General features: G+C 56.4%; 1 protein-coding gene across 2 annotated transcripts in view; it reads right to left on the minus strand.

Moving 5' to 3' along the window:
• Window positions 1-19,824, minus strand: part of NOL4L (nucleolar protein 4 like) — a gene marked incomplete at its 5' end in the record, with an annotated part of 125,543 nt that overhangs the window by 69,124 nt on the left and 36,595 nt on the right. For both annotated transcript variants that reach the window (XM_082671647.1, XM_082671646.1), the window contains one exon: window positions 4,549-4,704. In XM_082671647.1, the coding sequence (XP_082527773.1) occupies window positions 4,549-4,704 (156 nt within the window). The remainder of the gene's footprint in view (window positions 1-4,548; window positions 4,705-19,824) is intronic.

Consider the following 19,824-nt stretch of genomic DNA (forward strand, 5'->3'; position numbering starts at 1 on the left):
GACAAGGGCAAAGCCCTGCTCTCTGATTGGAGCTGGTGGATGGGAGGGCGTGAGGGCCGAGGCACGGGGGCTCTCCTGCCACGCATGTGGACATCTTCATCCCCGGCCAGGGTCTGCCTGGTAGTCTTAGGGGTGGCAGGTCCCTCTTGGGCCTGCGGGGTCGGGAGGGATGGGTCCTGCTGAGGGGCTGACGGCTGCAGGAGTCAACGGGCAAGAGGGGAGGATGCCCGCTGTGCCAAGCAGAGGGCCAAGGCTCAGTTGGGCCAGCAGACGACCTCCTAGGTGCCCAAGGTGTGGCCTCTCTGGTCAGGCCCCAGAAGAGCTGAGGTGAGGGCGTGGAGGAGGAGAGTTGCAGTCTGCTGGGAAAGGAAGGGTGACACCATGGGGAAAGAAGCCCTACTTTACTACCCGGAACTCACCGGCCGCTGGGCAGAGACAGAGTTTCTGCAGGGCTCAGGGAGAGCCTCCTGGGTGGGCTGCTCTGCTGAGGGCTGCCTGTGGCATAGGCAGAGGCCCTGCTTGCCGCCTGGCCCACTGCGGGCACAGGGACAGTTACGAGAGAGCGTCCTACCCAGGGGCCGGAGTGGCAGCCCCAGCTCTCCCGGCCTTGGCAGGGACCCAGCAGTATGCAAAGGCTGGCCGGAGTGCCACAGGGAGGTGGCGCACCGGGCACACGCCTTCTGGCCCTGGGTCCCATGGATGGGCAGGTGGGCTGGACCACAGGCGGGTGGGTAAGAAGTCCTTGGAGCTCTCCGAGGGCCCGGGAGGGAAGCCCTGCCCTGCGTGGCTGGAATGTCTGCAGCCTCGCTAAGCGCTCCCCGGGGAGCCAGTAAAGTGCAGAGTCCAGCTCCACGCTGCTGCAGGGACCCGAATGGAGGACGATGCCTTCCCCCACTGGGGCCTTCGACCTCCTGTGGGCATCTTTTGGTTCATGCTCCTGCCTTGTCCACATGAGAAATGGGACCTCCATTTGTTTGACTGCACAGATGCCCAAGGCCACAGGACCCACAGGATGAGCTGAAACAAGGAGGACCATCCCAGCTGATGCCCTGGTCAGTAGGATGGTGGTTTTCAGATAGTTTTAGAGCTACAGACAGTGTTCTGGAAATAGACTCTTATCCTGAAGCCCAAAACATGACACAGATAAAGATGGAGCTGTTGCACTTAAGAGGGGAAGCTCCAGGACCCCTGTCCCCACCCAGCCGCCCTTGGAGCCCCTGGACTGTCTGTTGCCTCACGCTCAGGCCTCCTGCCTGGACACTGAAACACATAAATGAATGTGCCTTTTACGTTTTTCTTAGTAGTAAAAACTGAGTGAGATTTCGCTGGCAGGGAGAGCAGAAGCTATTTGCAGAGTTGCTGACTTGCAAGGCCCCATTTTCGGTCCCCAACTCAGAGGTCAACAAAGACAGATGAGGCCAATTGGGGGGATTTGCACCACTTTACAAGATCCTCCTTCTGCCCTGCGGGTGGATTAGCACGTGGTGGGCCTGCAGCAGCTGCTGACCACATCTGGCCCCAGCTCCGAAGTGGTCTGGGCAGCCAGATCAGGACTCCAGAACCCGATCTAGCCTACTAGCACCCTGGGAAAGAGGAAGGAAGCAAAGGGGATCACCCTAATTCAGATGGGTGCAGACACCAGAAATGCCCCTTGAAGAAGGACCAGTCCTCTATGTGGCTTCAGCGAACTTTGTAGAACCCACACCCCTGCCTTGGCACGACTCCCCGGGATCCTCTGGACCTCAGGTCACGCTGCGTCAGAGGCAAAGTAAGGCAGGGGCTTCTTGCCCAAGATGGGACTCCCCTGTATTGTCCGTCGTAAACAGCCATCCACCCCTGGCTCAGAGACCTCCAGTTTCAGAAAAGCTCATTACCTGCCCTCTCTGATCCCTAGAAAGTCCTTTGCCCACTGAAGAATGCGCCTCCTTTCATGCCCTGAACAAGCCTGCCCATCTCCCTTCCAGGCTCCGGCTCCCTCAGGCACCCCAGGCCTGTAAGAATCTGGAAGGTCCCAGGTGTCCCCAGAGACAGCAAGGCAGTCCCAGGATTCACGTTTGGTAAAGCACACACAGGCAGGTCCAAAAACCCCTCCGAAGGGCCTGACGCAAAGCCCGCAGCGCCAGGCTGTGCCTCTCTGCACCCAGCAGCACGGAGTTTCCTTTGGGGGCGGGGGCGGGTCTCTTTCCACAGGCATGGATGGGGCTGAAGAGCTAGGCTTGGGCTGAGGAAAATGGGAGCAGGTGAAAAGAGGAGGACAAAAGCATGCGGGCACCGCCCCATCCCCCCAAAAGGAAAAGGGTGGCAATGAGAAGGGTGACAGATGGAGAAGAGGGGGGGAAGGGAGAGGAGGCACACAGGGGAGGAAGGGGGTACGGCGGCCCCCCGGCCTCACACCCACTGCAAGAGGGCCTGGCCTGCTCCCTCAGCCCTGGCCCTGCTGCTGAAATTCCAGCTCTGCACGCAGCCCAGCTGGCTCGCTGCCAGTCATGTGCCAGCTCCAGGCTGGGCAGCGGGAAGTGGGGCACGCGGCGGGCATATGGACGAGAAGCCAGGAAGCGCAGAGCCAAGGGCTGGACGTCCGCTTGGCCCAGAGACGCAGAGCCTGGCGGGTGCAGCCAGCCCCGCCCTCTCCGCAGCACAGAGCTCGAAGACCCCAGCCTTCGTAAACACCCAGGAAGTGCCCGAGGGCGAGACTGGGGGCTGGGCACCCAGGGGACCAGGGAAATCATGAGGTCTGGTTGGTACAAGCAAGTCAGCGGACCCCACTAGCTGGCCATAGGAGGTTTGTAGAGAGGTGGCATGTGTGGTGCTCAGGGTGTGGGCTCTGGGACAGCTGCCTGGCTCTGAACATCAGCTGGATGACCTCAAGGCAGGTTTATTCATCTCTCTGAGCCTCGCTTTCCTCATCTGTAAAATGGGGGTACAGCAGCACCTGCTTCATCCGTGTGATGGCTCAGAGAGCTGGTGCAGGGGACGTGCTGAGCGCAGAGCCTGGCACGTGCCGGCTCCCAGCAAGGCAAATTCAACGCTGAGAAAGTGTGCGGGGTTGCATCAGTACCAAGGGGCCCACACAGGCCCCAGCTCGGGTATCCCTCCCTCCATTTATGACCCTCCGGTGGAAATACCCTCAGAACTCCCTTCCCACAAGCCGTTGCCCAACGCACAAGTGCTGAGAAGCAGTAGAGGTCGGGGCAGATAGGACAATCATCTCCTGCTTCCCTCAGCCCGACCCCTCATCTCTCTGAGGTCCTTGTCATGCGGGTCCATCCTTAAGACTCATTTAGAGCAAAGGCCATCTTCTGAGGACAAGGACAAACCAGATTATTGGATTTTTTAAAAAAAAATCAGGCCATATGGGGAAACTATAGACTTATACAGGCCACCTCCGCTGCACTCCAAGGATATTTATAAAAGAACTTAGAGGGTCCGCATCCGCTTTGGGTGAGGTAGCCCCATCACAGAGGGGCAGGTCTCTAGGAAGCCAGAGAGAAAGTCAACGCAGAGCTGACTGCCACTTAAGTGCTGTGTGACCTTAGAGCGGTAGCCTACCTCTCTGGGTCTCAGTTTCCTCAACTGTGAAATGGGCCACAGCACCTCTGTCACAGGACTGCTGTGAGGCTTGAATGAACATCAAGTGCTTGGCTTTACTGGTTCAGTGGTGGGTGCCAGACAAGTGGTTCAGAGCTGGGCATGAGCCATGGCAATGGGGGTCAATGGCGGGGGGCAGGACCAGAACCCAGGCAGGCCCCTCCTGCTCCGGCCACCATCCCCTCCACTGCCCGGTGTGTGATGTTTCCCACCCTAGGTTGCCGCCTCTGCTCTCTTCTGTCTACCCAAAGTTTAGATTGCTAGCTCACCTGCCACCTTCTCCATGAAGTCCCCCTGGCTTAGCACTGAAAGTTGGTGTCTGGAGGGGCCTTTGCTGAACGACCAGGCGTACCTGGGTTCTTGTTCCCTCGAAGCTAGTCTTGGACACATTTCTGTTTCTCGCATCTTGGTTTTGCTCTCAGCCTCCCCACCCCAAATCGAACTGTGCTTTCCTAGAGGGTGGGGCCCAGGTCCTCAGACTTCCCCTGGGGAACTTCCAGCACTGACTTCACAGGGTCGTAGGGGGCTGAATGAACTCACACATAGGAGTATTCAGGACAGGCCTGGCACACAGTAAATGCCATGGAAGCATTTGCTCTGATGATTATTATTATCTAGCCACCCCACCCCCAACTGCGGCCCCAGGCTGGGGCTGGGGGGATGGAGTGAAGCAGAAACCAGGAAGAGGAGGGCTTTCCTCCTTCCCTCATCCCTCTCCTTCCCTCCCTCTCACTCCCTTCAACCTGCTTCTCCTTTGTGCTCAGACCACAGAGCCCGCCCCCTCGCCCCATGAGCCATCTCTGGCTGCCATGCCCTTGCCCTGTGCCCCCCTGGGTCCCCAAAGGCTGTTTCATCACGCCTCAGCTCCCTGCCCCACCCCCCTGCCCAACATGTGCGGATCCCATGGCCTCCTGCCAAGGCCTGGGGCTGCCAGCAGAGGCAAAGAGACAGAAATCTCACCGCTCGGTAGGTTTTCTTCTGCCCAGCGTGCTTGGGGGCTTTGCCTGGCTCCGCTGAGCTCTCCACATGCATCGAGTAGATGATGTCAAAGAAATCTTCCACCACAGCGACCCGCTTCAGAGAGATGCCCTCCGGCTCCGACAGGCCATCTGCCCCCTGCGACAGGGTGGACAAGCTGTGTTAGTGTCAGGGATGATGGCAGGGTGAGAGCTGGGCCCTGTGGCTGGGCAGTGGGTCAGGGGCAGGGACACCGCTGCTCGCTGACCCCGTAAGGCCTCCGACGGTAGGTCTGGGGGGCTGGGGGACAGGAGCCTGCTGAGAGGGCCGCAGGGAGGGGGCTTCCAGAGTCAAGGGTGGCTGCTGCTACTAAATCTGCCAGAAACAATGGGCAGAGAAAAACAACAAATTAAAAAACCAAGAGCCACCATGTTCACAGTTTCAGACAGATTGTGCCAGGCTCAGAAGGGAGCTTTCGAATCACACACTGTGCCAAGACCATCCTGGAAGCCTCTGGGGAGGGGGGCGGTGCTAACTAGATGCGGCTCCATCGAGAGCTCCCCAATTAGCAGTCACCTTTCGCTGTGGTCGGGGGCTAGGGTCCCAGGGAAACGGCTCGGATCACCTGGGTGACTCCTGCCTCGCCCTGGCATTTCAGAAAAGCTTTTCACCGCTGCCCACCTCCCCACTCCAGCAGCTGAGCGCCGGCAACGGCACCCGGGCTCTTTGTGTGTGGAGACGTAGAGAATGACAGACACAAGGCCACGTGGAGGTGGCAGGGCCACAGGAGTGGGGTGACCGTGGACCCCCCGAGCCTCTTACTGGGCTGGCACGAGTGCCGTCAGCTGGCCCCAAAAAGGAGTGCCAGGATCTCAGGGACACTGGGCTTTCAGCCACCATCTCCCAGAGTGGAGCCTTGGAGGGCCCCGGGGGTTTCAAAGAGGAAGAGCAAGCAGTGTTTGGGAGGGGAATCTGGGAAAAAGGAGGCAGGCTCTTCTCCAAGAGTGCTCAAAACACACATCTCCAATAGAATTCTTCCCCAAAGGATCCCACTCAAGAATGTTGGCTCTCTGGAGGGGGAAAGGGGGTGTTCTTCTGGGGGCTCACAGCTGTCTCCCCAGCACAGAGCACAATGCCTGGCACACAGTAGGCTCAATAAACAGCTGCTGAATGACTGGGTGGTTGTAAGCATTAGCCAGGCAGGGTAGTTTAGACACACACTTCTCCAGTTGCAATGGGGCCCCATCATTGACGTGGCTGTGTGACCCTGAGCAGGTATTTTGCTTTTCTGAGCCTCAGGTCCTTTACCTAGAGGCTGGGCATAACGGAAGCACCTTTCCCATAAGCTGCAGAGAGGAGTAAGTGAAATGTGTGCGCGGCACTTAGCACCAAGCCTGGCCACAGAAACTGCTGGATAAATATTGTCATTAAGAAGTGCTTTGCCCATTGCCAAGCTTCCCCCAGCCAGGACGGGGCTGAACATCGCGACAAGCCTGGGAGACTGTTAGGGTCAGGACCTGCCTGGGGGATGGTGGCTGGTAAGGGTCAGAGCCGGCTCAGGACTTTGGTCTTTGTCGTCCAGGGAGAATCGAGGGCACGCTGAATGGGACACTCACTCACAATACATTCTGGGCACAGGCAGGGTTTGCTTTTATCCAGCAATTTTCTCAACGTGCCATGATAGGATAGCAGGGCTATCTCTTTGCCAGTGGCCCACTTGAGAGCAGGTGGAAAGGAAGGGCATCTGGGACGTAGGGACCAAACACTAGGGCTAGTGGGCAGCGTCCATGAGTGACGACCCTGGGTGGTGACCTCACTGGCCCTGCATCCACTGCAATGGGGACTTCTCAGCAGGTACCTGTGTGTGTGTGTGTGTGTGTGTGTGTGTGTGTGTGTGTGTGTGTGTGTGTGTGTGTGTGTGTGTGTGTGTGTTCGCGCGCCTGTGTAGGAAGAGCAGCTTGCTGGTCCTGACTGCTTGCTGTGAGATCGTAGGCAAACTCTTCAACCTCCCTGAGCTTCACTTATGAGATAAGCTGTAAAATTCCATGACTGCTATTCTTAAACCCTCTCAGAAGTTACTGTTATCTCCGTCTTGAGGGTATCTGAAGTCCCCCTCTGAAGTCCTGGGCTCATCAGTGACTAATTCATTAGCTGACTTGTAACTACCAGCATTTTGGAGATCTTCAAATACTGCCGTGACAGAGATGCATGGGAGAAATATTATGACAGGTCAGTTACAATACACTGCTAACCAGAGGTTCACATGGACAACAACAAACAAAAGAAACTTAAGAATGAAAATACAACTGGGTTTCTATTTCTTGAGCGGGGGTGGGTTCAGTTTATAAAAAGCCATTGATCTGAACACTTACAATTTGTGTACTTTTCTGTGTGTCTGTTAAACTTAATTTTAAAAGGCATATTTTTTAAAAGTATAATGGGGTGGGTAGTTCCAGATTTCAATAATCTGAGTCCCAGAGGCATAATGATGGGTTTCGCTGCTTACAAGTGAATAGACCTCTCTGCTCATAAAATTGTTTCAGGCCAGAACACAGATACTTCTGGAAAAAGTTGATAAAATTTGATGAGAAGGAAGAGAGAAAAAAGACAATCTGATGAAAGATAATATTTTAGATAGGTGAGATGGAAAGTGCCCCCTCACCAGCTTGGTGACCTTGGACAGGTCATTTCTTCACGTCTTAAAACTCAGTTTCCTGGGCTTCCCTGGTGGCGCAGTGGTTAAGAATCCACCTGCCAATGCAGGGGACACAGGTTCGAGCCCTGGTCCGGGAAGATCCCACATGCCATGGAGCAACTAAGCCTGTGCACCACAACTACTGAGCACTCTAGAGCCTGCAAGCCACAACTACTGAAGCCTGCATGCCACAACTACTGAAGCCTGCACGCCTAGAGCCCATGCTCCGCAACGAGAGAAGCCACCGCAGTGAGAAGCCCACGTGCCGCAACTAAGAGTAGCCCCCGCTCACTGCAACTAGAGAAAGCCTGTGCACAGCTGCAACTAGAGAAAGCCTGTGCACAGCTGCAACTAGAGAAAGCCTGTGCACAGCAACGAAAACCCAATGCAACCAAAAATAAATAAATTAATTAATTAAAAAAAAAAAAAAACTCAGTTTCCGCTCACCTGTAAAATGAACCTAAAAAGTCCTAGTTGGATGTTCCAAGGCTCAGGTAAGAACGTAAGTCAGGCATCTGCCACATAGATCCATTCAGGTTACAGAAGGGGTCCCCCGAGGTAATAACCACCATCAGAAGAGATGCAGAATCTTATGCAAAATAACATGCTAATAAGGCTGTCACAAATACTTGGAATAAGCTTTCCTAAAGTCAAGGTGTAACTAACGAACTCAGATTAAACAGCAAAACACACTGCCCAGTGCCTGACCTGCCTCGGTCCCAGCCTCCCACCTCCATTCACAGGCAGGCGCGGGTAACCAACAGCTTTGTACCTGGCCCAACGTGACCATAAAATTAACCCAGAGAAACTATTCAGGGATGCTCCCTGTTTAAAAATGGATTGTCGGGGCTTCCCTGGTGGCGCAGTGGTTGAGAGTCCGCCTGCCGATGCAGGGGACACGGGTTCGTGCCCCGGTCCGGGAAGATCCCACATGCCGCGGAGCGGCTGGGCCCGTGAGCCATGGCCGCTGAGCCTGCGCGTCCGGAGCCTGTGCTCCGCAGCGGGAGAGGCCACAGAAGTGAGAGGCCCGCGTACAGCAAAAAAAAAAAAAACAAAAAATGGATTGTCATCTCCTGTGCTGTTCAAACCTGGGTCCTGTAATCAGTCTATCTCAACTGCAGAGATGTACACGGGAAAGGAGAGGGCCCGTAGCAACCAGAATTCAAACCACACAAGGTCTGCAGAGCCACACCTTGAACTGTCCTCTGGTGAGCTGTGGCCACCTGGACACCATGTGTACTACACCCTGAGGGTGGAACACCAGGATATCTGTGTGGCCTTCAAGGAGAACCCTGGGATGAGAACAAAGGGATCGCACGGCAGTCACGTGCCGCAGACAGCTCTGCCATGCCCTGCATCCACAGAGGTAATAACTTTCATGCTAAATGCTGCAGGAAAGACATGCCTTTCCTAGCCGAGAATCCAGACGCAGTACTACAACGCTTGAGCTGCTAATTAGGGAGTGGACAGCACCTTCCGCATAGCCTTGGGATGCCTCTGCCAACCACCTCTGCTTTGTACCCAAGTTAGCTTAGTCTGATCCACAGCCCTAAGCAAGCTGGGCCCTGGGTTGACAAAGGAAGCTCACTTCATCTACAGGCTGGATAAAGAGTGGGGCTGGAGCCTCTTGGCTATTCCCCACTTCCTGGGAACGCCAACCAGGAGTGACGGAATGGAACCCAGCAGCACCGCATGGGAAAAGCCATGAAAAACACATGCTCAGGGCTTCCCTGGTGGCGCAGTGGTTGAGAGTCCGCCTGCCGATGCAGGGGACACGGGTTCGTGCCCCGGTCCGGGAAGATCCCACATGCCGCGGAGCGGCTGGGCCCGTGAGCCACGGCCGCTGAGCCTGCGCGTCCGGAGCCTGTGCTCCGCAACGGGAGAGGCCACAACAGTGAGAGGCCTGCGAATCGCAAAAAAAAAAAAAAAAAAAAAAAAAAAACACGTGGTCAGTTATGCAGGACCGACCTCTGGGGCCTTCCTGTGGGGGGAAGAATATTGCCATGGTAACTTACTACATCCTTTTGAAACAGCTAACTCCAAAACAGCCAGCCAGACTTGGGCCAACAAAACCAGACATGGCAATAGTTGTTAAAAATTCATGGAGCGGGACTTCCCTGGTGGCGCAGAGGTTAAGAATCTGCCTGTCAATGCAGGCGATACATGTTCGAGCCCTGGTCTGGGAAGATCCCACGTGCCGTGGAGCAACTAAGCCCGTGCACCGCAACTACTGAGCCTGCGCTCCAGAGCCCGCTTGCCTACAGCCCGTGCTCCGCGACAAGAGAAGCCACAGCAATGAGAAGTCTGCACACCGCAACGAAGAGTAGCCCCTGCTTGCCACAACTAAAGAAAGTCAGCGCGCAGCAACAGACCCAACACGGCCAAAAAAAAAAAAAAAATTCATGGAGCTACAAACTTTCTTGGTTATTACCATCTTCCTTAAAACCAGCCCATCTGGGTTCCAAACTAAAGACCAGGTTGCAAGTCATTGAGGAAACCACCAAATGTCTACTTAAGCAAGGCTGGTCTTTCAGAATATTTATAACAATGGTTCGCAAAGTGTGGCCCCTAGGCATCACCTGTGAACTTGTTAGAAACGCAATTCTCAGGTTCCACCTCAGACCTACCAAATCTGACACTCTGAGGATTTTAATAGACCCCCCCAGTTGATTCTAATGCATGACAGATTTGGGGAACTGCTGATTAGAATGTCTCTGTGATTGAGACAGGGAGGTAACTAGTAAGGAAACTGGCATTGGATAATGAATATAAACATGTTCTGGGACTTCCCTGGTGGTCCAGTGGTTAAGACTCCATGTTTCCAGTGCAGGGGGCCCGAGTTCGATCCCCGGTCAGGGAACTAGATCCCCCATGCCGCAACTAAAAATTCCGCATGCCACAACGAAGATCCCGCAGGTGGCACGGCCAAATAAATATTTTTTTAAAAAAAGAATAAACATGTTCCGTGCTGCCAGGCCTAATATATTAATACTTTCTTCTCCAGTGAAGGCCCATTTTCCTAATGGTGGGAAGAAAAGAATCTCATTGGACAACATTAGTATGAATTCAAAACACCTACCCAGAGGCTTAATGTGGCTAATGGATAGAAAGAGCGGGAGTGCCCAGCGTCCTGACATCTGATTTTTAAGTCCTCCCTGGCAAAATTAATTAATACTTAAGCAGGTCATCCCTTGACGGGTCTTTTTCTGGCTTCCTCAGTTTCCTCAAATGATCTGAATGCTCGGCACAAAGGGGACTGCTGTGCCCAGGGCTGCAAACCTAGGAGAGAGATGAGCATGTCTTCCCAGGCCCCTGCCTGGGTGGCCTCGCGGGTTGTTGTTGGGAGTCATCTCTCAGGTGAGCTCCTGAATCTGACTGAGTTTTGCCCGTCTTCCCACTAAGCCAATTAAACGGACTCCTGCCCTTGATGGCAGGTGAGGTCCAATTGCTAATGGATTGCAGTTCTGTCATCTCCACTGGAACTTCAAAGTCACTTGCTGGTAATAAGTTATACACTTAACAAAGCGGGCTCACCGTTTCAGGCCACCGGGGTGCCGTTTAGTGCACCACCATCACTATAGTAGTGGCATATGCCTTCCAGCAACGAAGTGTCCATGATTAAGAGAATGAGGCTAAACAGTGGGGACATTTCTCAATTGGGTTCCTAAGGTAGAGGAAGAAACCATGCAATCAGTCCTTAGGATGAGCCCTTTTGGTGCAGCTCTCGACAAAGAGTAAAAATCAACGAGCTTCCCTGGTGGCACAGTGGTTAAGAATCCGCCTGCCAATGCAGGAGACACGGGTTCGAGCCCTGGTCTGGGAGGATCCCACATGCCTCGGAGCAGCAAAGCCCATGTGCCACAACTACTGAGCCTGCACTCTGGAGCCCGAGAGCCACAACTACTGAGCCCGTGTGCCACAACTAGTGAGCCCACGTGCTGCAACTACTGAAGCCCGTGCGCCTGGAGCCTGTGCTCCTCAACGGGAGAGGCCACCGCAATGAGAAGCACACGCACCACAATGAAGAGTAGCCCCCGCTCGCTGCAACTACAGAAAGCCCGCGCATGGCAACAAAGACCCAATGCAGCCAAAAATAAATAAATTTATTTCAAAAAAAAATCAACGAGGTTGCTGTCAGAGGAGAAAGTCAGTGAGCAGAACCCACCCCTGGGGAAACACACCTTTGGCTACCACTTGTTTGGGAGCCCAGGACTTCAGGAGGTTAATTGCACAGACACGTGTGAAGACGCTGCCCCATCCCATCAGGGCCAGCCAGATTACAGGCAAAAGCTACCGCAAACGCTATTAGCTGCGTGTTCCTCCCAACTTCTGGAACTGTGGCCATTCCTCCCGTGCCCCAAACCACACTTTAATCAATTCAGGCGGGACCAAGGTTTTGGAAATGGGGGTAGCAGTTTTGGGGGAGTTCCCACTAAGTCTCATTCCAACTACTGGTAGGGCTGAAAGAAGACCCAAGGGGAGAAGTCAGCTTCCTGCAAAGGGTCCTCAGAGGGAAAGGAAAATGGTGGAGATGAAATTTAAAAAGCAAACTAAATGGAGAGAACGAAAAGAACAGAAAACCAGAATGAAGACCGTCACCCAAATATCCAGAAATTCTTTCCTCAGAATCTCCAAGAGAAGCCAGTCACAGTTTGTAAAGGGCACTCAGATGACTGAGAGGGGCCGTTACTTTAATGGGACAAGGACAGTATTTGAATTTCTCTACATTACGAACACTGCTTACTGCAGACTGGAAACCAAAACCAAAAGCAGAAAACTCCAAGATAAAGATTCACAGCAGAATTTTCGGACCCATGGTTGCACTGAGCTCTGTAGGCCTGGATGGGGCGGAGGGATGAGACCTCCCCCCGCATAAATAAATAAATACAAAAACAAGGCGTGGAGGACCTAATGTTGCCTCTTCTCCACCCCTGTGCACAATCTCCAACTGTTAGTGCAGAGCCGCCACCGCATCGCACCTGCCATCTGGAACAGGCCTCATATATTCCAAGGCTTCCTTTCTGCTTCGCTGAACCTCCATCTTCTTTCAAATCACGCCGGGGACCGAAATGCACACGCCGGGGCCACAGGGCAAGGTGCTGTGGATCAGCCCCCAAACAACAGCACTACCTTTGAGGGATGCCACCCTTCAAGCAGCTCTGAATGTTTTTCTTTTTCCTTTTTTTTTCTTTTTGGTTTTGTTAACTGTGGGATGTCTGGAAAGGGTGAACGGGGAAGGAGTGGGAAGAGAAAGGGGTGTAGCGGGCCAACGTGTCCCCCTCTTGGCGCAATGACCCTGGTTTAAGGGATGGAGGGAGGGAGTAGCTAAGGCACTCTCAAGCAGGATAGGGTAGGGCCTGGAGGATAGGAATTCTGGCCTGGGCGTGCCAGGAGGGCGCAGGTGCTCTAAGGTTAAGTCACAGGCCTGAGGACAATGAGCCCTGACCCTGGGCCTCAGTTTCCTCCTGTGCAGAGATGACACGATACGCGCAGTGCCTTTCGCCACCTCACAGGAAGGTTGTGGGAACCCAAAGGATGCACAAATAGCCCCCACCCTGGGCGAGATATCCATAAATAACCGCGGTCACCGCTACTATGGAGGGGCGCGCTCCAGGATTCTGGGCACCCGCCTCCCTCGAGCGCCGCGGCCAAGGGCAGGGGAGTGGGGTCGCTGAGGTGGGGGTGAGGCGGAAGGGGGCGGCCCTGAGCCAAGCAGACCCAGCGGGCGGGTCCCTTCGGGGCCGCGGCGGGCGGCCGGGGTGCGCTAACGAGCGGGGCCCCAGGTGCGGGCCCCACCCTAGACTTGGAGGGAGAAGGAGGGGCTGGAGGGGTAGGGGAAAGGCCCGCGCTAATGACTGTTGACAGCGCGCGCTGGGACTGGCCGAGCCGCGCGCGCCACTGACAGCTGCTCCGGCGGAGAGCTGGGGGACGGGGGTGAGGCTGCTCGCGCTCCCCCCACGGCGCACGCGCGTGCGCCTCGGCGAGGAGGGGCCGGGAGGAGCGCGCGCGCTAGGCCCGGGTTCGGAGGGCCTGCTGGAGCGGCTCGCGCGGGCTCCTCGCGGGCAGGCAGGTAATGAGAGTAACCATGGCAACCCACCAGAGGAAGTGTATTCTGCAGGAGACGTTAATCCCCTCTCCCCGGAGCTGGGACAGCCTGACTTTCCATTCTCACACAGTAATTAGATACCAGCTGTCAGTGCAGGGGGGACGGCTCCGCGGCTGCAGCCCGGCTGGGGGGGCGCACAAAGGGGGCGGGGGGGGCGGGAGGAACGCGGGGAGGAGGACGTTAAAGACACAGGGACGCTTTCCGGCGGGTGGGCCGGGGCGGCGCGCCTCCCCCAGTCTCCGGCCTCGAGGCGCGCTCCCGCTCACCTGGAGACCCCGCCCGCGCGGGGCCCCGCCCACTCGACACGCACCTGCTGCGCGCGCGCGCCCGCCCGCCCGCCGGCCCCTGCGTTCCCCCTTTTTCGACCCCGCCTCCCCACTCTCCGCGCACCTGCTCCGCTCCCCGCCCTCCTGGGACGCTGCCCACCTGTCCTTTGTGCGGGGCGGTACCATTCGATCTGCCCAGCTCTCCTTCAGGGAGCGCCCGCTATGTGCCAGGCGCCGTGCCAAGCCTGATCTGTGTAATCCTCACAGACCCTCTGCGGTAGGCGCCTCTGCTGTTCCCCGCCCAGGGCGCAGCGGGGTGTGGCCATTTGCCCAGGGTCACGCAGACTTGAACTCCCATCCCGATGCCCATTTAACCACCAAGCTGCAGCGCCTCCCCATCGCGTCCACATCCGTTATAGCTCCAGGGGCCTCCCAACCGCCCAGGGAGACAAAACAATCACGCTGGTGGCTGGCATCGTGGTGCACTTAATGTGTGCCAAGCATTCACTGCCTCATTTCACTTTCCCAGCAGCCCTGGGAGAATTATTACCCCCATCTTATAGATGAGGAAACTGAGGCACAGAAAATGGAAGGGACTTGTCCACAGGCATGGAGAACAGAGTGGAAGAGCTGGATTCAAACCCAGGCACTCAGACCCCAGGATCCATGCTGTCAGCTACCGGCACTATTAACTCCACCCCCAGGTTCCTGGTGTCTGTAATCCAGCCCAGGCCCTCTCCTTTCACCCTTCAGCCCACCCACATCCTGTCCCAGCATCAGTAAGGAGCTGCCTCTCTTAGCCATACCTGAGAAATAGAAGTTCCTAGGCCTAAAGCCACTGCCACGTCCCTAATTTCTGCCAGACCTCCCAGAAACCCTGGCTCTCAGTGAGGGTAGCCACTCAGAAATCATTGTAGGCCAGCCTCCCCATTTCCCAGGTACGGGAACCAAGACCACCAAGGTGAAAGGCTAGCCCAAGGAGGAGATGGCCTCGTGGAGCCTTTGGCGGGGAGTTCAGTCCCCGCAGGCCCAGCTATGGCTCCTGCCCCCCACCCCACAGTCAGGTCTGGGGGGGCACGCCAAGGAGGGGCAGGAAGTGCTGAGAAGCAGAGCGGGCTCCCGTCCCCAGTGGCGGCGGGTGTCTGGGGCAGGAGGAGGCTATCTGATCCCTTCCCCACTGCCCCGGCCATGACCTCCTCCCTCCCTCCATCTCTCCCTCCTCCCTCATGGCCAGGGGAGCCAGCACCCTGGGCTGCAGCTGAGAACCCAGCGTTCCCCAACCAGGCCCACATTCCTGTGGGAGGAGGAGTGGGGGGGGGGCATTGGGCCAAGGGCTTTAGGGACGGGGCACCCCTGGGGTTGCCCCACCCTGCCTGGGCCAAGGCCGGGCTGTCTCCAACCTCACCATTTCCTGCCTCCGCTCTCCGCATCTCTCAGTAGCAGAGCTGCCTAAATTTGGCTCCAGGAGGGAATGGGGGAGGTGGCAGCAGGCGGGTGCTGTCAGAGGCCAGGGCGCAGCTCCCTGTCTAGCCGGCTGGCATTTTTGCTGTCTGGAGGAGGGCAGGGGGGCCCAGCAGCCCTCTCCGGGAAAGGGAGATGTTCGTACCTTCTGACGTGAACTGAGTAATGTGCAAACGACATGCAAACCAAGCTTCAAATCAGCATCTCAGCCAGGGAACAGCTTGGGTGCTGCTTTTGGGATGAGAACAGAAGGACCAGTGGCCCACTCCCCAGGGCTCCAGTGGGGGCTGAGGGTGGGTACAGGGTGTCCGGGGCTGGGAGCTGGGAGACTCCGTTTCTTGCTGGTTGGAGCTTCAGGGCTTTAGATCAGTGGCTGGATGCTCTGGGTCCCAGCCTGAGAGCAGGGCCATGGCTTGCTCTGCCTGCTCTGGCACAGTGCTTGGCACACCCTGTCACATGGTTAATTGAGCACATGAGTTTGTAGCCACCCTGTCTAGGTTTGAACCTTGGGTCTCTACTGGCCAACTCGGTGAATTCATCAACAGCTGTTTACCCAGGCAAACAGCTCATGTAATTGGCATCCCTTTTAGGACTTCCCTGCCCTAGAAGGTGGGCACAGGGGCATGGCCCAAAAGAACATGGGCTTTGGAATCAGACCTGGATTCCAGGTCTGGCTTAGCCAGTGAGGCTCTGTGGGTCTCACGCCCTCCTCTGGGAAATGGGTTCAGGATCTCAAGCTCAGCTGTGATGTCCACGTGAGGGCCTGGACACTCCAGAAGTCTTCCCACCAGTGTGGTCTCACTGCTCTCTGCATTCATTCAACTACCTTCTCTGTCCCGGTCCCATCTCCCCTCTCCTCTTTGCTGTCTTGGTTTTTCTCTTGTCTTGTAGATTTCTTTCAGTCTTTCCCCTCCCGTTCTCTCCACTTGTCTCCGCGACCTCAGGGAAGCCACTGCCTCTCCCAGTCTCAGTCTGCACATCTGCTGCATGGGGGTAATGGGAGGTGGATGACGAGCTCTGTCTGGGGTCTAGGGCCCAGGAGGAACTTGATGGGCGGCAGCACTTCATAAGGCCCATTTACATCCCAAATGACCAGGAGGGGTGGGCTGTGCCCCCAGCTCTATCAGGTATGGGGTGTTGGGGCCCCACTTCTCGGTAACTCTGTTTAACCCCAGATAACTGCTCTCCTGCCCCTCGGCCAGGGCTGATATGAGCTGAATCCAACTTCCTGCCACCCAAAAGCCACTTCCTGCCAAACTCGAGCTGATACCAGAAGAACTTGTTTTCTGCGCACAGAGCAGTCCCGCTGGGGCGGCCACCCGCCTGCCCCGGGTGTGAACATTTTTTCCATCTGCAGGTCTGCCTGGTGAGGCCGGCGGGGGTGGGGGGGGAGGATGGGGACTCTGCCCTCCTCACCTCTGAACCTGCCTGTCCTGCCCCGCCATAGCCTCCGGGCCTGCCAGCCAGCCCAGGAAGGGTGCCAGGTGGCCCTTTGGGCCCAGACAGACGCGTGTAGGCAGCCATACACAGTCTGACACAGCCACACACACAGCCGGCCTGACAGTCCTCACAGCCACCGGGCGTTTGGGTGAAGACTCTGGGAGACAAGTGCGTGACCCTGTCAGACAGCAGTCGCACACACTCGGAGTCACAGACAACCACACACGGAGACAGTACACCCAGTCTCAGTCACTCACACACATGCACACGGAGCTCCCCACACTTGCCCAGCGTCCCCCTTCCAGATGTATTCACTAATTCAACAAACACTCTCTGAGGGCCTGCTCTGTGCCAAGCCCTGGGCTAACCCAGAGTAAAAGCTACTGGAATAGTAACACGTAAGTAGCTGACCTGTGCTGTTCCCTCAGTTTCCTTACCTGTGAAATGGGGAGAACAGCCCTGCCCCATAGGTCTGTTGGGAGGATTAATGAGCTAATTCGTGCAAGGCCCTGGTCCCCATCTGGCCCGTAGACAGCACCGTCTAAGTTAGGCTATCTTAGTTAACCAAGAGCTTCCTGTGCCCAGCTCCGCTGAGATCTTACATACCTTATGGCCCTGAGTCCTGGCCCAAGCCCCCCACGGCTCAGGTCCTCATTCCCATTTCCACAGATGAGGAAACTGAAGCTCCGGGAAGAGGCCCACAGGTCCTCAGGGTGCCCCCATGACCTCCTCTCCTGCCGCATCCCTCTGCTGCCGCGGCCTGCCTCACTGCCCGCCTCGCCACACAGCCACGGTTGCCTCTGCCTGGAATGGCCTTGCCATTTGCTCTTGGTGTGACCGGCTCCTTCTGACCTGCCTACTTCCCCAGCTCCTCCCCAAAGCCCAGGCAGCCCCTGTTCACTTCCCTCAGAACGCTCATCACCTGTGGAGCACCTGGACCCTCCACTGGCCTTCAAGGGCCAAGAGTCAGAACCATTTTGTCCATCCTCCGGCACCTAGTAGGTGCTCAACAACTTCAGAACTAAATGGATAAACGAAGTGGCCTGCCCCTCACAGCTACTGAGGACAGAGCCTGGGGCCACGCCAGGACACCTGAAGCTGGAGCTCAGTCCTGTGCTATCTTGCTTCTCACACCACCAGCACTTCATAGCGTGTCAATGCATGAATGAATGAAACCAAGATTTCGGGATCCCGGACCAGTGCTCTCTGGGCCAAACCTCCTTCACTTCCTGGCAGCGTGGACAGGAGCCAAGCTCCAGCCGCTTCGGATGGTGGCGGGGCTGACGGGCCGCCTGAAGCCTGCTGTCAGGAGCTCGTCTGGCCACAGCCGCCAGCAGGGAAGACCAGCTGGCGGTGCAGGGTCCATCGGCCCAGGCCTGGAATCTGAGCCGCCCTGAGAGGCCCAGCTTCTCTCCAGGCCCCCACAAACTGGCCTTTGTTTCCCAGGCCGGCCAAGACCCAGCAGCCTGGGCTTTCTCTCTGCCTGCGGCACCCACACTGAGCTGGCGGGGTAAATGGGCCAGCCTCCCCTCTGTCCGGGCCCAGGATGTCGCTTCAGGACTAAATGGAGATGTAATTTTCTATACAAATCCATGACAATTTAGATGGAGTGATTGTAATTGGCTTTTCAATGGGGGTTTTGTCCAGTGCTGGTGGCTAGAACTGGGTGGCCTGTTTGAGGCAGGCTGCATTTAAATGACAATAAAGCAATAATATTGAGGACTTGTACAGTACCCAGAGCCCCTCCTGGGCCCAAGTGGAGGCTCATGTTTATGGATCTGGTCCTTCCCTGGGGCTGTCTGGACAACCGGGTAGTGGGGGGCACGGAGCCCGGGAGAGGGGCTATTCCAGACATAAAGGCTCTGGGACGGCCGGGGCGGGGTCGTGTGTCCACCGGCTTCCCTGCTCCACACTCATCACACAACCACTGACTAGTGCCGCCCGTGGGCTGCTGCTATTCCAGGTGCTGGGGGTGCCGAGAGCCAGAGAACCCTCCCGGCAGGTCAGAGGCAGGAGGGAACAGTGGCTAGCTAGCACAACATGCGGCTGGATGGAGAGCATGACCCAGAGCCAGATGGCACGGGTTCAAATCCTACCGCGCTCCTTACTAGTTTCCTGGGCTTTGCAAGTTACTTAACCTCTCTGTGCCTCCGTTCCGCCAGCCATAAAATACAGTTGCAAAGTCCCTGTGAGGACGAAACACCTGTCGAGGGCTCAGCACAGTGCCTGGCGGGCGGAAGGGGCTGTCGGTAAGTTACCGCCTTGTTCGTTAAAACTCCAGCTCTGGTGTCAGACTTGCCAGGGGGTGACTGCGAGCTTGTGACTTAACCTCTGAAAACCTCCACCGGCTTCTCTTTAAGGTGGGGCTTTTAGGAGAGCCAACCCCACAGGGTGGTGGGGAGAGGATGCAGGAAGTGCTTGGCTCAGTGAACGTTAGCTCTCACTTGCAGTGATGCTTTTTGGCCTTAAGGAGCTTCCCATTCCGTGATAATTATACTGTTGGGTGTGGGAGACAGAAAGGGAAGGAGAGAAAGCTCACAGGAAGCCAGGACAGAGCTGTCTCTGCTGGCAGGGGCTGCACTGGGAGGGAATGATCTGGAGGGGCCTCGGGAACAGGGTGGGGCTGCAGGCTGTGTTAAGGAAGGAAGGCTTCACAGAGGAGGTGACATTTGGGCTGGGCCTTGAAGGATGAGTGGCGGGGTTTTGCCAACATAGGACGGATCCCAGTGCCAGGCACCGTGGCCAGAGAGTCACAGGCAGACCCTGCAGCCCTGCGTCCTGAGCACGTGTTTCGTACCTGTGGGAGTGGCTGAGGCGGGAAGATAAAGGCAGGCGGTCAGGGAGACCCTCCTGAAGGAGAGATGCTGAGAGCATGTAGGAAGGGAAAGAGCCTGTGCAAAGGCCCGCAGGTGGGAAGGCGGCTGGCGTCTTAGGCTTTGGTGAGTGGACGGTGGGGAAACTGCAAAACATGGCTGGAGGGACTGGACAGGGGCTGTGGGTTTACTCACAGTGAAGTAGGCGGCCACAGAGGGATTTTAAGCAGGCGGGTAACACCATCCACGTTACATTTTTAAAGGATCCCTCCAGCTGCTTGTGGAAAATGGACTGCAGAGAGGAAGGGGTAAGAGGGAGACCTTGGAGAAGCGGGCGAGTCACTGGAGGCAGGGAAGTGGTTGGATCCACAAAATAGCAGGCGTTCGGTAACTGCTGGCTGGATGATGGGCAAGCAGAGCAGAGCATGGTGAGGGGCTGGGTGCAGCTGGCACATAAGCAGGGTTGGTGAAAGGAGATGAGAGAAGAGAGGTGAGGGC

Source organism: Grampus griseus (genome assembly GCF_964374135.1).
Source record: "Grampus griseus genome assembly, chromosome: 14".
NCBI lineage: Eukaryota > Metazoa > Chordata > Mammalia > Artiodactyla > Delphinidae > Grampus > Grampus griseus.